Source organism: Hippocampus comes, unplaced genomic scaffold (genome assembly GCF_001891065.2).
Source record: "Hippocampus comes isolate QL1 unplaced genomic scaffold, H_comes_QL1_v1.1 scaffold539, whole genome shotgun sequence".
In the NCBI taxonomy this organism is placed as follows: domain Eukaryota; kingdom Metazoa; phylum Chordata; class Actinopteri; order Syngnathiformes; family Syngnathidae; genus Hippocampus; species Hippocampus comes.
In genome coordinates this window covers 118,171-136,300 of record NW_017804753.1, presented here as the reverse complement: position 1 = coordinate 136,300, position 18,130 = coordinate 118,171, and the positions used below count along the sequence as shown (strand labels likewise).

The 18,130-nt window shown below is 44.7% G+C and overlaps 1 protein-coding gene across 1 annotated transcript in view; it reads right to left on the bottom strand.

Annotated features, from left to right (window-relative positions):
• Positions 1-649: 649 nt before the first annotated feature.
• The window catches only part of lrp2a (low density lipoprotein receptor-related protein 2a), a gene marked incomplete at its 3' end in the record, with an annotated part of 35,889 nt that continues 18,408 nt past the window's right edge, over positions 650-18,130 (bottom strand). Inside the window, exons 27-59 of the mRNA XM_019875922.1 lie at positions 17,329-17,577; positions 16,733-16,944; positions 16,465-16,649; positions 16,157-16,385; positions 15,587-15,764; positions 15,274-15,402; positions 14,348-14,514; positions 14,097-14,240; positions 13,863-13,972; positions 13,551-13,728; positions 13,266-13,479; positions 12,296-12,535; positions 11,822-12,010; positions 10,530-11,462; positions 9,735-9,900; positions 9,501-9,659; positions 8,995-9,284; positions 8,709-8,909; positions 8,508-8,534; positions 8,384-8,419; positions 8,061-8,303; positions 7,598-7,723; positions 6,780-6,899; positions 5,846-5,977; positions 5,419-5,620; positions 5,043-5,338; positions 2,990-3,656; positions 2,122-2,292; positions 1,824-2,047; positions 1,491-1,668; positions 1,182-1,378; positions 850-1,095; positions 650-778 (exon numbers count right to left, since the gene is read on the bottom strand). Of these exons, the coding sequence (XP_019731481.1) occupies positions 650-778; positions 850-1,095; positions 1,182-1,378; positions 1,491-1,668; positions 1,824-2,047; positions 2,122-2,292; positions 2,990-3,656; positions 5,043-5,338; positions 5,419-5,620; positions 5,846-5,977; positions 6,780-6,899; positions 7,598-7,723; positions 8,061-8,303; positions 8,384-8,419; positions 8,508-8,534; positions 8,709-8,909; positions 8,995-9,284; positions 9,501-9,659; positions 9,735-9,900; positions 10,530-11,462; positions 11,822-12,010; positions 12,296-12,535; positions 13,266-13,479; positions 13,551-13,728; positions 13,863-13,972; positions 14,097-14,240; positions 14,348-14,514; positions 15,274-15,402; positions 15,587-15,764; positions 16,157-16,385; positions 16,465-16,649; positions 16,733-16,944; positions 17,329-17,577 (7,167 nt within the window). The remainder of the gene's footprint in view (positions 779-849; positions 1,096-1,181; positions 1,379-1,490; positions 1,669-1,823; positions 2,048-2,121; positions 2,293-2,989; positions 3,657-5,042; positions 5,339-5,418; positions 5,621-5,845; positions 5,978-6,779; positions 6,900-7,597; positions 7,724-8,060; positions 8,304-8,383; positions 8,420-8,507; positions 8,535-8,708; positions 8,910-8,994; positions 9,285-9,500; positions 9,660-9,734; positions 9,901-10,529; positions 11,463-11,821; positions 12,011-12,295; positions 12,536-13,265; positions 13,480-13,550; positions 13,729-13,862; positions 13,973-14,096; positions 14,241-14,347; positions 14,515-15,273; positions 15,403-15,586; positions 15,765-16,156; positions 16,386-16,464; positions 16,650-16,732; positions 16,945-17,328; positions 17,578-18,130) is intronic.

The window sequence follows — 18,130 nt, the reverse complement described above, 5'->3', positions numbered from 1 at the left end:
TAATTAGTGTGACATCATAGCAGTATAATCCACAAGTTGAGTCCACAAAGAATGTGACACAGCAAACAAATATCTTGTATCTCGCTTTAGGCCCGCCGCACACCGATTGACGATGTTGAAAGCGACAGAATTAGAAAATTGTGAATAAATTATTTTCGGCGACACGCACAGCAGAGAATCCACCCTCGCACATATAATCCTGTGTATTAATTGCTTTGTCCTGGCTGCAAAGAAAATGGCGAGAGTTGACATGATGTTAGCAATTATAGCCCAATTAATTTACTGCACATTTTGGCTACAGAGACTCTCCACACTTCACAATTTCATCACAGGTATATAATAAATTATAATATAGAAAAGTATTATTGTAAAATCCAAAATATATAAATATGTTGCTGTCGGGTGGAAACGTTCTATGTCCAGATATGGTCAGTTAACGCTTGAACTGTCGAAGAAGTGTTGTAAAACTTCGCCTCTTCCCTCAATCTATGGGAGCCATGCGGCAATATACCGCCTCCAGATTTTAGATGCGTATGGTTTTTCTTTCCTCAGTTTTTCTTTTTATAAGACAGGGACAAAATTTTAGTATAGGGGGGGAAAAAGTCTATCTTGTGGCTCAGAGCGGTTCTGTTGCCTCTGTTGGACTCACCGCAGCCCTGCTCATCACTGTTGTCTCTGCAGTCGTCGTGGCCATTGCATACGGACCAGAGAGGCACACAGCGGTAGTTGGTCTTGCAGTCAAACTCGGTGTGGTTGTCACATCGATACGCTGGGCCCACTTTGTGAGAAAAGTATTCGGAATGTCATACAGGGGCAGTGTATCAAGAAGGAAGGTCAAACGTCACTTACTGCACTCCTCGAGAGGCTCATCGGAGTTGTCCCCACAATCATCATCAGTGTCACATTTCCAATTTTGGGGGATGCAGCGTCCATTGCGGCATTTGAACTGTCCGGGATGGCACGTCCTGGCGGAACAATGGGAAGGGTCTTCATCGGAGCGGTCGCCGCAGTCATCCTCGCCATCGCACTGCCACGACTCGGGGATGCACTGCTTATTTGTACACTGCCATTGGTGAGGTTCGCACTGGTGTGTCGCTGGAGGGTATCGTTGGTGAGGTTTGAATAACACTTGGAAGATGGCAACAATTTTTAAAATGGGAGCTTAACATCGCCCAACTAACCACACAAGACGGGGTCTTCATCTGAGCCATCGTGGCAGTCCCGCTTGCCGTTGCACAGGAAGTGCGGACTCGTGCAGTTGCCGTCATTGCACTGAAACTGTCCGAGCCTGCAGTGGCGTGCGGGGCAGGTAGAGGGTTCGTCCGAACCATCTCTGCAGTCTCGCTGACCGTCACACTTCCACCAGATGGGAATACACCTGTTGATGATGCAACATTGGCAACATTTTAAGGCCTTTCGGAGAACTTGTTCGGAGGCATGATGTCAGGGAAGGTCGTGGGACTCTAAAACGTGCCACATGAAAGACAAACCGTTCATTGTTGGTGCATCTGTACTGCGTGCTGGTGCACATGGGAAGGCATCTGGTCACTCCTCCTATTTGCATTGCCAGGAAGTGGTCAGGACACTCGCAGGTGTGTTCCTGCCCCCCGTGACGGATGAGGCACAGGTGAGTGCAGCCACCATTGTTCACAGCACAGGGATTGTTTACTACCGGAGGAAGAAGCGAGAAGAGGCCCAAACAGTCTCATTTTACAATAGCTGGACAAATACAAAACCAGTATTGTGAGGCCGGAAATCTAAACCCCCACTTAAATCAAAGTCAATAACCACACAGGGATGACAGAAGTCACAGCTGAACTCACCAATGGGCTGCCTGTAAGGATGGCACACGTGAATATCAAAGGGTCTGTGTGTGGTGTTGACCAGAACCTGGCGACCAGAACCATCATATTTGTTGCCTTTCTCCACCGTTCGTGTGTTCCAGTCCGTCCAGTAGACTGTGTCCTCGAACACGGTCAAGGCAAACGGATGAGGCAGAACTCCGTTGTACACCGTGTGTCTGTGGTGACCATCCAGGTCCGAGTACCTGAAACATTGAGACGGATGGAAGTGGCGAGGCTCCAAGTTTCAAATGCAAGGGACAAGAGAATCTGGACTCACTCGATGTAGTTCAAATGTGCGTCGGACCAGTAGAGCTTGTCATTTGTGTAGTCTATGGTGAGCCCATTGGGCCACTCTATCTTTGTGGTGATAACCGCCACTTTTTTGGTTCCGTCCATTCCAACTCGGCCTATGAAGGCTTTGTCACCCCAGTCGGTCCAGTAAACATATCTAACAAGAGGAAAAATCAGAATCAGAACTCACATAGGATAAGCACAATCAAGCCATGTGACATATGTGTCTGAGATAGGGCGAGCATATTTTTAGAGTGATTTCACTTCCAGTCTTCATTCTACGAGTGAAGACTGGAAGACTGAAGTGGTGGTGACCGCTCACACTCTGGCTAGCTTGAAATAATAGCTTGTTATCATTCATTTATATTGCAATAGTTTAAGGGGGGGTATGCAATGCCCTCCTGCCCCATCCCATTTTTCATATTTGCTCAGCCATTATCACTCGACAGTAGTGCATGATAAACATGACCTGTGGGGTAAAAACAGCCGAGCTATGGCGGCTCTAATTTTAGATACCCTACAAGAAATTTGTTTAATGTTTAGTTTGACAGTAAAATAGGAGTAGCAATAAAAGGCCCCCATTTTTGAGGAATTGTTCACTAATTCACAAGAAATTGCTTCATGTTGTGTTTATGCGCACGTCAAAGTCAAATAAAAAGGTCTGCGCGGCAACTTATGAGTGAGCTCACTTGTATCTCTCGGTACCACTGCCCTAGTAAGTTTCACAACTAGCTCATTTAAGCCAATCCATTCGTCAGACTCAAGAATGAATCTCTCGGTACCACTGCCCTAGTAAGTTTCACAACCAGCTCATTTAACCCAATCCATTCGTCAGACTCATTTCTTCTACTCACCCTTGTTTGGGATGCAATACGATGGCTCTGGGGTTCTCAAAGCAGTAAGTGTTATTAGCATCGACACAGTGTTCAGCCAATTTTTTCACAAATCGACCGTCCAGTTCAGATACTTTCAGGCAATCCATGAAACTATCCACCCAGTAGAGTTTCCTTGCGATCCAGTCGATTGCAAGGCCCTCCCCGTGCAGGACTCCGTTGACCACCACTTCTCTGTTGCTCCCGTTGAAGGACATCCTCTCAATCACTCTGCGGCTCACGTCGATCCAATATAAGCGCTTGTGCACGCGGTCAAAGTCCATGGCCACCACACTGTTCAGACCCTGGAGTATCAGTGAGTAGGCCTGCCCGTCCGTGGACAGGTTCCTGAGGTAGTAACGGTTGCTGAAGATGAGGTAAGGCGAGATGTCGCTGTTCTGGCGGCACCTGCGCCCGTCCGGCTCTCGGAGGTACCCCGGGGCGCATTTGCAGACGTACGAGCCCACCGTGTTCTCGCACACCTGGCTGCACACGCTTGGCGTCTCGGCGCACTCGTTGACGTCGTCGCACGTCGTTCCGTCGGACATGAGGCGATAGCCGGGGCGGCAGGTGCAGATGAAGCTAGTGGGTGTGTCTGAACAGTTGTGGTCGCAGCGATGGACGGATGGGTCTGTGCACTCGTTGATACCTGGAATTATACAAGCGCCAGAAAAAAATGTTGTGCACGACATAGTCAAAATTTAAACGTCTTTAGATATTTTGGTTTTATTTGTTCTTTTAAAGGGGAGGTCAATTCCAAAACGTTCTTTACAATCATATGTTCTTTGCGCTCCCACTTGTCTAAAGACAGCATTCTGATGAATAATGCGTTTGTGGAATATGAATTAAGTACCGGTCATAAAATCCACTCATTTTTATCCCTCTCAGGGGGCGGCCATTTTGCCACTTGCTGTTGACTGAAAATGACATCACAGTTTCTCAGGGCTCAGGTTATGACAAAATCACCACTCACCTGTTTTCTGAGTTTGGCCATGTGCAGTTCACAAGCTGATTTAATTTGACATTAAACTTTAACTGGGAGGAGCATTAAACAACTTTTAGCTTCTTTTTGAATAACTGGTTGGCTCACTATTTGGAAAACTGTTTCTTGTTGCAAAATGAGATGAATCGAGTTCACTGCGAGGTTATTACAGTTAACTAGAACAAACAAAACAACAAAAATTTTAAAAAGACAAAAAATAAATCAACTAAAAACAAAAATGCTTTTAAGAAAATGAAAATGAACTGAAACTACATGTTACATTTATCAAATGACCAAAAACTAACTTTTTAAATTTTAAGTCAAGTCAAAATGAAATAAAAATTAACTCTAATGAAAAATCCCAAACTACTACAACCCTGGTTCACTGTATACACCGGTCATAAAATCCACTCATTTTTATCCCTCTCAGGGGGCGGCCATTTTGCCACTTGCTGTTGACTGAAAATGACATCACAGTTTCTCAGGGCTCAGGTTATGACAAAATCACCACTCACCTGTTTTCTGAGTTTGGCCATGTGCAGTTCACAAGCTGATTTAATTTGACATTAAACTTTAACTGGGAGGAGCATTAAACAACTTTTAGCTTCTTTTTGAATAACTGGTTGGCTCACTATTTGGAAAACTGTTTCTTGTTGCAAAATGAGATGAATCGAGTTCACTGCGAGGTTATTACAGTTAACTAGAACAAACAAAACAACAAAAATTTTAAAAAGACAAAAAATAAATCAACTAAAAACAAAAATGCTTTTAAGAAAATGAAAATGAACTGAAACTACATGTTACATTTATCAAATGACCAAAAACTAACTTTTTAAATTTTAAGTCAAGTCAAAATGAAATAAAAATTAACTCTAATGAAAAATCCCAAACTACTACAACCCTGGTTCACTGTATACATCCCCCCACCAAAACGATCATTTAAAAAAAAAAAGTGAAAAAAAAAAATGGTGCGGGTAATACCAGCTATCAGGATACTGTATACGGGGAACATTGTATATCGGACACAGAACAGCAAATCTTCATCACACTTACCGCATCCTTTCTCGTCACTGTTGTCGGAGCAGTCATCGTCCCGGTTACACACCTGGCTCAGGCGGATACAGTGTCCATTGTCACATTTGAAGTCTCCCGGGGGGCACGTGGGCGCGGGAGTGCGGCACATGTGCTCCAGCTCGTCCGACTCGTCACCGCAGTCGTTGTCCCCGTCGCAGACAAAGTCACGGGACACGCATCGGCCGTTCTGGCAGGTGAACTGGTGCTGTTGGCACGGCTGGTAGGTACAACCCTGTTCATCGCTGCTGTCCCCGCAGTCGTTTCGCCTGTCGCACCTAATTTAGAATAAGAGATCACGATGAGGTCATCGTGCCAGGCAGGATGCATAACCGCAAAAGCGGTTATTTGGTGTAACCTGTAGGAGCTACGTATGCAGAGGCCGTTGCTGCAGGTGAACTCGTTGACGCCACAGGATCTCCGCGAGCAGTTCTGATGCTCATCCAGCGCATCCGTGCAGTCGGCGTCTCCGTCACACACCCAGTCTTGAGGAATGCACTTGCGCTGAGGCGGTTGGTTGTTTGCACAGGTGAACTCTGCGCTTGAACATGTTCGGTTGGCTGGACGCAATCAGAGAGAGCTGATTAAGAAAAGGTTGAACAGGCCACGGTGATGACCCAGGTGTCACAGTCCGAACATTCTTAAGTGTCTTTCAAAAAACATTCGGCTGTGACCTGACATTTTTTTTATGTGTCTAACGCCAAGGTGCAGAAATGTGAGAGTTTGAGTGAGGGGCAAAATGAGTGGAAGAAACTGATACTGATGATAAATAGTATGGTGCATACCACAATTGTGCCGCTGGTCTTCATCGCTCATGTCACCGCAGTCGTTGTCCCCATCACAGATCCAGGACGAGGCGATGCACCTGCCATCATCACAACGGAACTGATCTGCGTTGCAGGTCCTGGCTAACGTGGCTACAAAGACAAAATGTACACCCAAATTAAGATACGTTCTCAAAATAACCCGTGTGTGTCGAAATATCACATTTTTGATACTTTTAGTTCATCCTATATACTCCCTCCCCTCAAAAATATATATTAAAAAATAAGCGTTTGTTTTTTTAATCTGGGGATATGGAAATCCAAGGGTGCTGAATCACAAGTAGGCAGGGTTTGCCCACTGTGTTAGGTACAGTCTGATACGACCTTGAACAATGTTTTGCTACCTCAAGCAAGATTTTTTTTTGCTTTTATTTCCTGAAAAGCAGTGATTTTGGAGATGCGAGGATTCTAGCCGAGAGCAAGGAAATGTTTTTTGTTATTAACACATTTGTCATTCGCCGCTACTCCCATTAATGATAAATTTGGCAATCTAACACTACCAGAGTTTAAAAAAAAAAAAACTGTCAAAATAACCCTAGTAAGTCCACATTCCAATGCATGGCGAGCTATCTAAACAAAAGCCAACGTGAAGCTGTGTAACCCCCACAGGACAAAAGGAGGTTGAAGGGGGTGCGCCACAGTAGAATCCAACACATAATGGGAGGCCTGGCCGACCACCTCGTCAACAAAGAGATACACCGCAAAGACTCACCCTCTCCACTGCATCACTCACCACTTCTTGGATGGGCGGACAGGCACAAACACACAAAACCTGGGGGAGGGGGACGTGATGGTGGTGGTGGTGGTGGTGGTGGTGGTGGTGATGAGTTCAGACACACAAAGCCAGCAAAGGCCATTGGAACCATTTGGGGTAAAAGAGTTGTGTGACACTCACTGCAGGAGAGGGGTTCATCAGAGCCGTTGGCACAATCGGCCCCTCCGTCACAGTACCAGTGGGCGGGGATGCAACGGCCGCTGGAACAACGGAACTCGCTCTGGGAACATGTGGATGTAGCTAGGTGGGAAATGTGAAAGATTATGACATCACTCAAACGGCATCACAAATTACATGACAAACACCATGAGGAGTCTGAGAAGCTGCTTGATTTTTGTGCGGTGTAGTTGCACTAAATGCAAATCACATGCAACAGGACAGTCGATCTAAGACAGGGATGGGCAACTAGCGATGCACGCATTGTGGCCCCTCGATTAATTTTCAGAAATTATAAAAAAAAAAAATGATTCCGTGATCAGTTTTAAATTGCCCATAATTTGAAAGGCAAGCAAGCCTGTGTCCCAAATCTGCTTTCAGCCATGAAATATTTCAACCTAGGTCAAAACTACAACCAGTTGCACAAAGTTCAAGTACTACACCCAAACTACACAAAAAACAGCAATTTCTTTTTCCTTCACAAAAACCGTTGACAAGTCGTTGAAAATGCAAATTTGTGGCCTGCAAAAATAGGAACATTTTTAACGCAGGTGTTGCAAACGCGTACGATGGCTTGGACAAATGGGTATTTTTTAATTTTGAATGACATGCAGGAACAAAGTAAACAAGTAAAATCATGAGACTTGGAAGGGCACTGTCCTATTTGGTCAGCAGGTAGTGCTGATGAAAAAAATGATTCCATCATTTAAGTTGCCCATCGCTGATCTAAGATTTGAGAAATACTGTTGGATGAAAAATGAGTTAGTTGGTGTTCAACTCACCGCAGTGCGTCGGACTCTCGTCGCTCATATCTCCACAGTCATTGTCTCCATCGCACAGGTATGAACGTGGGATGCAAATGTTGGTCGACTGACATTTGGTGTGTTCCGGCTGGCAGGTTCTCTCAGCTAAAATGATCAATTTTTTGCATGTCATTTTTTTTGTCATGAATGTGCAGAATAAAGTACTCATTTTTGACTGAAATTTCAAGATTGACTTAAAATGCACTACTATAACCTGTACATGTAAACTGGGTGTCCTACAAACTTTTTAACATCCAACTGTTCGTAGTTTCAACACAACTGAGAAAATGAATAGTCTGTTGGACATGTGCATTCAAAAGTTTCAAAATAAGCTCATCGACAGTATAAAGGTTGGAGTGCATTCCTGAAACTTCCCCCAAAAGCTCAAAATCTCTAACTTTTGGAGACTTGTGTGATTTGATAATATCTGTATTTTACTCACGGCAGTTTTGCTCATCTGAGGTGCCGTTGTCATAGCAGTTATTGATGCCGTTGCAAACGTAATCCTTGGAAATGCAGCGGCCATTGTTGCAGGCGAACTCTGTGTTGGGGTCGCACTGCCTGAAGAGACAGCCCGCCTCATCGCTGTTGTCGTCGCAGTCGTCGTAGTGGTCGCAGCGGTAGTGGTACGGCACACATCGCCCGTTGCCGCAGGTGAACACCGTGGGGTCACATGTGTGGAAGGCTAACAAATGGAATGCGGGCTCTATCAGAGACCTTGCGAGAAACTGCATATAGCACACATTTATCGAATGCGCAGGTTACCTGACAAGGCTACAAACGATGACAGGAACTGAGGGACTGCATGCAAAGATTTGATTGTGATTAGTACTGATATGTTGCTAGGAGCTTGTTCGATAATTTCTAATCAAGAAGGATGCATACACACCTACAAAGTCGAAGTCAGACTTGACTCCTAAGAAGCAATTATTGTTACAGCGAAAGAAAGAGCTTGTTAGTAAAAGAAGTAGGACTTTTGACACCACAGCACTGACAGTGAGGTTAATTTGCAGTCATGATCAAGTCAGGGAGACAACCAACGCAAGAGGGGAAAAAAAAATGCAAGGTGACCAATTTAAAGACACCCTACCACAGACTCTCTCCAGCTCATCGCTGCCATCGCCGCAGTCATTGTCATTGTCACACTTCCACTGGGCACGAATGCAGCGGCCATTCGAGCAGGTAAACTGACCCGTTTGGCACCGAGTCCCATTATCGAGGATGCAGTGCTTGTTGTCAGCGAGGTACCAGTGGCCCTCTGATGGACAGTGACACTCAGCTCCATTTGGCCCTAACGTAGTCACATTTTAGGTCATTTATTTTTTCTCCTGCAATTGATGATTCAACTGGAAAGACAACTAAAAATATATTCATACCTGGTGTACAGATATGGCTGCAGCCCCCATTAAACTGCTCACAAGGACTCGTACACTGCTGCTGCTTCCCGCTGGCCAAAACATGGATATCCATCGGCCGAGACGGGAGGTTCTGAATCATTACCATTTGGTCGGAGCCGTCGTGTTTGTTGGCACGGTAGATGCTACGTGTGTTCCAGTCGGTCCAATAAATAAACTGCCCAAACATTGCCATGGCGAACGGGTAGATGGCCGTGCTGACGATGACCTCCCGATTCGATCCGGTGAGGGAGGCTCGCTCAATTTTCTGTCTGATGGCGCAGCGAAAATAACAACAGTAGCAATACCGGTGAGGACGGCTTTTAGACACAAAGCATGCAGTGCACTCTTGCAACCCAAATGGTTTGGAGAAAAAAAACAACAACTTGGAATTGAACCAGAAATTTTAAAGAAAGTGTAACGTGCACAATTAAGTTTTAGTTCCAAGAGTCCACTGAAGTACAAAAACTGATTTTGTCGGATCTTACAAACTGGCATCAGCCCAATACAGCCGCTCCTCTTCATAATCCAAGCTCAGTCCATTGGGCCACACCAGACTGCTATTCACGATCTCTTTCCGAAAGTTCCCACCTAAGGTAGCCCGCTCGATCTTCGCATGGGTTCCCCAGTCCGTCCAGTACATGTATCTGGCCAACAAGATAGGATTCAGAACAGAATATGCAAAAGTTCAAAGACCAACGTGCTATGCAAGAAAGCCTTACCCTCTGCAAGGGTCCAACATGATGGCCCGCGGCCTGGACACGTGTGCGATAATAGTCCTCTGAGATCCGTTCACAGACATTGCGCTGATGCTTTGGTTAGCATAATCGCTGTAGTAAATCCGTCTATTTATCCAGTCGTATGCAATGCCATCAGGGGCCCCTAGATCTGTTGCATTAGAAAAATCACAGGAAGGGATCTGAATATGTACATATAAGGGTGTTAAGGGGTGCCTTGTTTCAACACACCGGTAGACTTCAGTTGACAGCACACCTAAACATGCTGAAGGCAGAATATTTACAGAGCAGCGGTGGGACAAAAGAGGGAGGGGGAGAGGGAATCCCCGTCAAGTCCAGCACAGTTCCATGGAAAGTGAAAGTAAATATGTCTTGTACATTTCACACAGCCAAGCGGGGAGTGTTGTTCACAAACATGCCATATTTAAATTTTTTTTTTTTTAAAAATCAACCTGTGTAAGGTGCTTCATACGTCTATGTGAATAGCCGGCTAGCTAACCACGGTGCTCGAGTTCTTTTATTGCAGTGGAGGAGCAACTCAGGCCACACTTGGGCGCCAAGTGCGTCAAAGCGCCATTTTAGCGAAGCCCAAAAGTCAGGAAAACTCAAATGGCAAAAATCAGTTTAACGCTACATCTCCGCAACTGAGTACTACATACCTTCCACTCTCGACACATGCTTTCAGCAAGTTTCTTCAAACATGTTACATTTATTTAGGAGCAAATCTCTGAATTGATTTTCCAAGGTCTCAAAAGACAAATAAGTCATACTGTTGCCTACCTGAAGCGACCACTGCTGGAGCTGAAGTGGGAGAAGACAAATCGATATAGCTGATCTTACTGGCTCCCGCGCCCGAACTCTGAGTGAAGTAGATCCTTCGGTCAGTGATGTCAAAATCCAGCGCCACCGAAGTGCGTGGCACATTGACCACGGGGAAGGGCACGGCGTGGTCCTCTGGATCGAGACGTAAGCTGCGCACCGTGCTCTCCGTAGTGTAGATGAGATAGTCATCCTTTGACACCACACAGCTCTCATTATCTGCCGCGAGATTGCCGAACGCGCAAGCGCATTTTCTGGATGTGTTGCCAACGTCGGTGGTTGGCAGGGCAAAGCAGAAATGGGCACAGCCTCCGTTGGCCTCGACACAGGGGTTATTGTTAAGATCTTTGGGTGCGGATGGCTGAATGCGCTGGTCAAAAATAGTCACATCTCTCAGCATGTTTATGTTGTCTCTTATGACAGCCGGTTGCTCTGTGCTGCCAGGCTCCTTGCTTGCTCGGAACACCTTCTTGAGGTTTCTGTCAACCCAAATGATACTCTCTTGAAACACGGTGATCCCGTAGGGAGTTGGGTAGCGACTGCCGTAGCGCACAACCTCTGTCTCCCCTCCTTGGGGGCTGACTCGGGCAATCATATCCAGAGAGTCATCAACCCAGTAGACATATCCGGTTTCCTGGTCCAGGGCGAGACCTCGCGGGGTGATAATTCCTGATGAAACTAAAATTGTGCGGTTGCTTCCATCCAGGAGTGCTCGCTCAATTTTAGGGTTCTGGCCGTAGTCAGCCCAGAATAAATATCTATTCCGAGGGTCCACTATGATGTGGCGTGGCATGTCAGTCTGGGTTTTCAACAGCACCCTTCGAAAAGTCGTGTTCAAGCGAAGAACTTCAACGTAGGTCTCCATCAGGAAGGCGTTGGTGAAATAAAGGTTTCCTGGGTAGAATAGTTAACAGATTGGAGAAATTATCTTCATAATCATCATCATCAAGCAGATTGTTGCAAATATAGAACTTGAAATCAGCGTCACAATCAAAGTTGCATCAGGTCTACCTTATGATGACTTTTTAATACAATTATATATTAAAATTCTAGTCACAAGCAACTCTAAATAAAACATTTCTGATTGTCACGTCCACCAGTGCATTTCTTTATTGGGAGTTGATTTGTCATGACATTGTTTTCAATTATAAGTTGTATATTCGTATAGGATTTCAACTGCAATTACATGTTGAGCAATATGATTTTTTTTTCTTCAATTTCGGTTTCCCCCCATAAAGAAAAAACCAGCATACCTGCAGCCCAGTCCACAGCTATGCCTCGGATCCCATTGCGTCCAATCCCACTCGTCACTACACTACGTAATCCCGAGCCATCTGTCTTGATTCTTCTGACACCGTTCTGTGCTGTCACCGTGCTGCTGAAGTCACACCAGTAGATGTAACCAGATGCCATGTGTACATCGACGTGTAGGGCATTACGGCCTGAAAGAGCAAAAATAAACTCATTAGAAACAATGACTACATTGCAGTGGATGATTAATTCCTAAATGAATGTTCCTTTTGGAAATCATGATGACTACAGTGTCTCATCTTATTTCACAAACAGTATTAAGAGTTTGAAAATGCAACTTTTTAATATACCTATGAATGCTGTCCCCATTCTGAAATATGAAAACCATACGTGGCTGGGCTAATGGATGGATGAATAGTTACACATTTGTTTTTTTTGCATAAGTTAACGTCTCAAGATTGGCCACACCGACTGACCTCGGCCCGCCACTGGCACCATAGCTTCTGAGTGGTCCGCCCCTTCGAGACTGAAGCCTTTGATAGCGGATAGTGTGGAGATGACAACGTAGGACTCGTAAGGGGCGCAGGTCGTGTTGTCAGAGTTGAGTTTAAAGCCTGTGGCGCAGGCGCACGTGAAGAGACCCTGCGGCCGAGGCAAGCACAGATGCTGGCACGCAGTTATGTTGTTGGTACAGCCGTTGGTTGTGCCTGCAGAGGCTAAATATGTCAAGAGCAACAATCATCAATTTACGAGAAACATTGACATTTTGTGTGTTTCCTCCCTTGCCACAATACGGTGGTGCCTTGACATACAACTTTATCTCAGATCATCTTTTACCATTGAAAAAGAATGGAAATTCGATTAATCTGTTCCAGCTTTCTTCCTTCAGAACCGCAACTTAACATTCTCCACATTTTGTGTTCGAAAATCCATTGCTTCTAAAAGGGGCACTGTTGATGCTAACTATTAGCATTAGCATGTAAATAGCATTTTCTGTTATACTGTATGTTATCATTGAGCTGGTGGCAATTCTTATACCAGTGGTGTTTGGTTGTAGCACAAAAATCCAAGATTGTCTTTGTTTTATGTTTATTTTGACAATAAACTCCAACTGAGGGTGGGAATAAATTGTTCACTATTTGGCTCTCTGCTGCATATTTTCAAGTGAGAAGAACTGTACTCAGGCACCACTGTATTGAACTGTCCTACAGATTTTTTTGGTCTAATGAAAATAAGTGCTAAGGAAAATGGATGAATAAATAGTTTCTGCTCATTAACAGTGTTTTGAATGAACTTCATGAAAAATTAATAATGAATGATGTATCCGTGACATTGTAATCATAATTCGAACAGTCTTACCACTTTAAAAACTACATTTTTGATACAGCAGATGTACATAATGTTTTGTTTGGTGATTTTTTTTTTCCCCCCTTGCATTCAACTTACAGTCTCGGTAATGGACTTTCAGAACTCTGAGTCCGGACACATTATCCCGTAGCACAATCCTGTCGGCGCCTGTGGACTTGTCCATGCGCTCTATGACCTCAAAATCGCGGTCAGTGAAGTAGAGGAAGTTCTGAAAGACGGCGACGCCGCAGGGATGAGCAAGCCCTGACACCACAGTGACGCGGTTAGTCCCATCTGGATCTCCACGTTCAATCTGTGGACATTCACGATTAGATCTTCGGTCTTACAAAATGAGCAAACCACTTCGTTTGTGTGAAGACCAACCATGCCAGTACTCGTAACAGCCCAATACAGCTTGTTCTCTTGAATGTCCACAGTAAGGAACTCGATGTGGTCCAGGTTATTGGTGAAGAGATTGATAGGGTTCAAACCATCCATGTCTGCAGATGCCACCTTGGCAGGGATGCCACTCTCCGTCCCTTGGTCGGTCCAGTACAGTTTGCTTCAAAACATGTCCAGGTAAAGGTTGTAGATCAGCACGTGAGTTTTTTTGTGTGCACGAGTGGGCTGGGCCTTGTCGAGCAATTGAAAAGGCTCAATGTAAGTGGGGAAGGATTGCTGTTAAATGGAGCTTACCCACGTGCCGGGTCCACAGCGATGCCAACAGGGCTGCCGGCACCAGTTGGAGAGCCGTTATTTGTGATGAGAGTTTTTCTGTACTGAAACTCCCCTCTCAGCTTCAAAACCTGCCCCAGCATAAACTGGTTCAATTACTGTTCCCATGGGTTTTACAGTTTGTTTCGGGAGTTTTTTTGGTCACTAATTGCACAACATGATGAAACAAACGTAAGATTCTATAAATTGTCTCACCTCAATCGACTGTGTTGATGGATTGGTGTAGTAGAGGTTTTCCGTTATCCAGTCCAGGGCCAAACCAACTGGAGATCCCAGAACAGCTGCAGGGGCAAACTCTGTCCTGTTGGTACCATCTGACCTCACTCTGTGGATCTCACCCTGAAAGGCAGGTAAGAAAACATCATGATGATGATGATGTCACTGCTGGAGGGGTATCCATTTCGCATGTTTGTTATTGTGCAGAATATTTGTGGACTGTAACTCACTGGGTGCTCGACCCAGTAAAGGGTCTGTTCACTGTCATCAAAGTCAACGTCGTAGCCGTTCTGAAGTCCTGCCACGGGCACCATTGCATCATTGCTTCTGTCGTCTGGGTTCAAGGAAATCCCGTATATGATGCTGTCTCTCACCACCACCAAGAAAGGATCCTCAGCTACAAAAAGAAATTGAAAATAAAACTTTTTTAATCAATTTTTTCCCCTCCTGAATTCTAAAACATGGTAGTAGGTACACATTTCCTGAGAGTTATCGTCTACTGATAAGTGAAAGTATGCTCCAGAATCTTATTTGCTTAGTCAGCACAGATTAGAATCAATCAGTTGTGAAGGGGCAATTTCATTCTTGGATAATCATTGGCCTCGGGGGGGATCGTGTTGGCTTTCATGTGCAGAAACATGAGATGAGCTAAGCCGTCGACACAAGGAACCTCCTTGGACTAAAGGTTCCTTGTCTCCTTAAGACTTCAGAATCATATCGGCGTCGTTTTCTAATACTTTTTTTGTGTGTCGACATGTAGATGGCAAGAGGATCCAAAGGAGAATATGAGACTCTTTATTAAAAACATTGGAGGGGGGAATCCAGACCGGCAACTGCTTTTGACCAACTAACACAAAATTCAAATACAAATGACCAAGTTTACTACTACGAGTACGACTACTACTACTTCTTTAAAAAATTCCGAACCAGACTTAAAAACAATAACATTCCATCCAAGCTGTGTAGTATTCCCACATTAGAGGTAAACCCGGTTTTCTTTTAGACATGCAAACAATGTGATAATAATTGTGGTATTCAGTTACAAAGTGTCAGAATTTGACCATCTTGTGAAGACAATTTAGTGAATTAAAATGCCAAGTACGGAACCACTTTTTGCAAAATAAAGTTATTAGTTGAACACAGGCACGATACATACTTCTGGTACACGTGACTTGGTCCGCTGCCAACGTCCACCCTGAGGGGCACGCACATGAGTAGAACCTCGGTCCAATGGCCGACAGCAAGCAGATATGAGTGCAGGGATTCTGGAAGCAGTGATTGCGACCTACAGATGAATCACACAACCCAAAATGTGAGAGTAAATACAACTTGATACTGCTCTCTAACATGACTCTTAGCGAATAACAAGTGGACCCAAATTTATAAAGAAAGCGTGGCGTTACTTCTCAAAATACCAAAAGCAATTCAGCCTGCCAGTAAAGACTTTACGGCGCATGTGGCTGCCATACCTGCTGGCTGCCGAGCTGGGTGCACTGCCACAAGACCCATGGGCTGAGGGAGGTTGAACAGCATCACTGTCTGGTTCTCCCCATGCCACTTATGGGCTCGCATCACGCGATTGATGTATCTGTCGGTCCAATACACAAAATCCTCAAAAATGGTAATCGCGTGGGGGTGTTGAAGAACCTTTTTTTTCCCACAGAGTTGCAAAGAAACAGAAGAAAAAAGGGTATTAAAACATTAAATACAAAACAATATGCTTTATGCTTTGACTGTGCATAAAAGCAATGGGCCGCTCTGAATTTTGGGGTATAGCACAGAGTTGGATTCACGACTAACAAAACAAAACCATTGCATCATCCCTCCAACACATTAATTACAACAAAGGCAGGTGTCATAATAAACTTAGTTTCCTTCCTGTAATGTTTAGGAATTGATTAAAAGGGAATCGTGACTTTTCACCCTGTATGTTCCATATAAAGTAGGCGCAGATGAAGCCCCAGAATTTAGGAACTTGTGGCCCAATACTTTTGTCAATACAGTGCGTGTCTGATGTGCGACTCATGTCACGGACTCACCAGGTCACTGGCCAGAACTTGTTTTCTATTCTTGCCGTCATAATCGCAGTAGTCGATGAAATCCAAATAGGCGTCGGCAAAGTACAACAAATTGTTGGGATAATCTATGGTAAGACCGTTGGGCCAGTACAGTTTGTTGCTTATGATAATGGTTCTCAGTTTCCCATCCATGCTGGCCCTCTCAATGTGGGGGTTCCTCCCCCAGTCTGTCCAAAACATCAGGAGAGCACTGCAAAGGAAAACTTTGAATAGCAACTCCTTGGATGACAGCACAAACAGAGCTTTGCTAGGATTGGTTTTGCTCTGACCCGTCTCTTGGGTCCAGCACCAGGCCTCTGGGATTAGTGACATTCTCGCTGACCAACACGGTCCGGTGACTACCATCTAGTCTGGAAACCTCGATTGTCTCCAGAACGTAGTCACTCCAGTAGAGGTTCCTGCCTATCCAATCCACAGCAAGGCTCTCTGTCACAGTCACCCCACTGTCAAATATCTGTCGACACACGTCTTGAATTGAAGCCAACACGGTTTACGAGCACAGCGATTGGTCATCGACACCCGAGGATTAAAACTCACCACAGTTCGATCGCTGCCATTTTTATGAGCACTCCAGATTCTGTCCTGGCTCGTGTCCGACCAGTACACTCGGTCATCGACCGAGTCAAAGTCAAGGGCCACAATGTTGCGTCCATCCCGGATTAGCGAATGGACCACATTGGGCAGAGTGGTGATGTCATCTTGTACGATGTGATTACGACTGGCGACCAACAGGAAGGCTTGACGAGAATCTGTTAACAGACATCGTATACTTTCTCATGACTATTCTCATGCTAATCTGAGCGCTTGTTGGCTTGTGCATGTCCACTCAACCTTACGACAGGGCTGGTAAATAGACCCTTCTCAAATGTCCACCCTTGGGGAATGCACTTCGGTACAAATAATGAGACCTATTGTGTTACAATTCCTTTCAGCGGGTTATCTATGTGCAAGAGGCACACTCCCCATAAACAGCCCTTTGTTGATGATAATGTCCTAATTACACCGGTGATGAACACTGACTGACATGTATGTTATTCATCTTGCCTAAAGGAATCCGGCCTTTCGTAAAGCTTTAAAATGAGAAAATAGCCGAGAATAAAGAGCAGGCTAGACTTAAGTTGATACGTTGTTACCTGAGGCCTTACAAGTCCGCTGGTCCTCTTCGAGAGTGTACCCATCATGGCAGTGGCAGCGGAAAGAGCCTCTTTCATTAAAGCAATGCTGGCTACACATTCCAAGAGGATGACATTCGTCTATATCCTCACAGGTTTTGGAGTCATTACTCAGTTGATAGCCCACAGGGCAAGTGCACTGGGCCCCGAAGGGCCCTTGGATACAGCCATGAGTGCATCCAGCATTGTTGTCAAAGCAGCTCTCCTGATCTAAATTGGACAAAGGAAACAACAAAAAAAAAAAAAATTGAATCAGAACCGACATGGATAAAAATCCCTGGTGTGTACATGCATTCTCAAAGAATAACATGCATGACATTGTGTTCTCTTTTCACACAAACAAAATCACAACAACACAACTTTGTTTTCCACCCGGTCAAGAAAAAGTCACCAACTGGATTTAACCAAAAATAAATAAGTCAAAGCACTCTATTGGATAGTTTCTGCAGTGATTATGTTTCGGGGTTATTTCACCCCAACTGATGCAATGCTGTAAATTTAATACTAGGTCGTTGGTCAGTATCAAGGGAAAAAAAAAAATAAAAAATAAACGGTCAAAATTGGTGGAACTATTGTGAACAATCATCTTTGAGGAGGAAATGTGGTCAGAAATCTTGATTGATACTGACAGGTGGTCATTCAGAGCAAAAAGCAATTTGGGTAGTCGTACTCGTGTAGGCAGTGTTGGCTTTATGGTTGAACAGGTTATCGAACAAAAAAAACCCAAATAGGTCAACCCAATGACTTTTTCTGCACTGGGCAG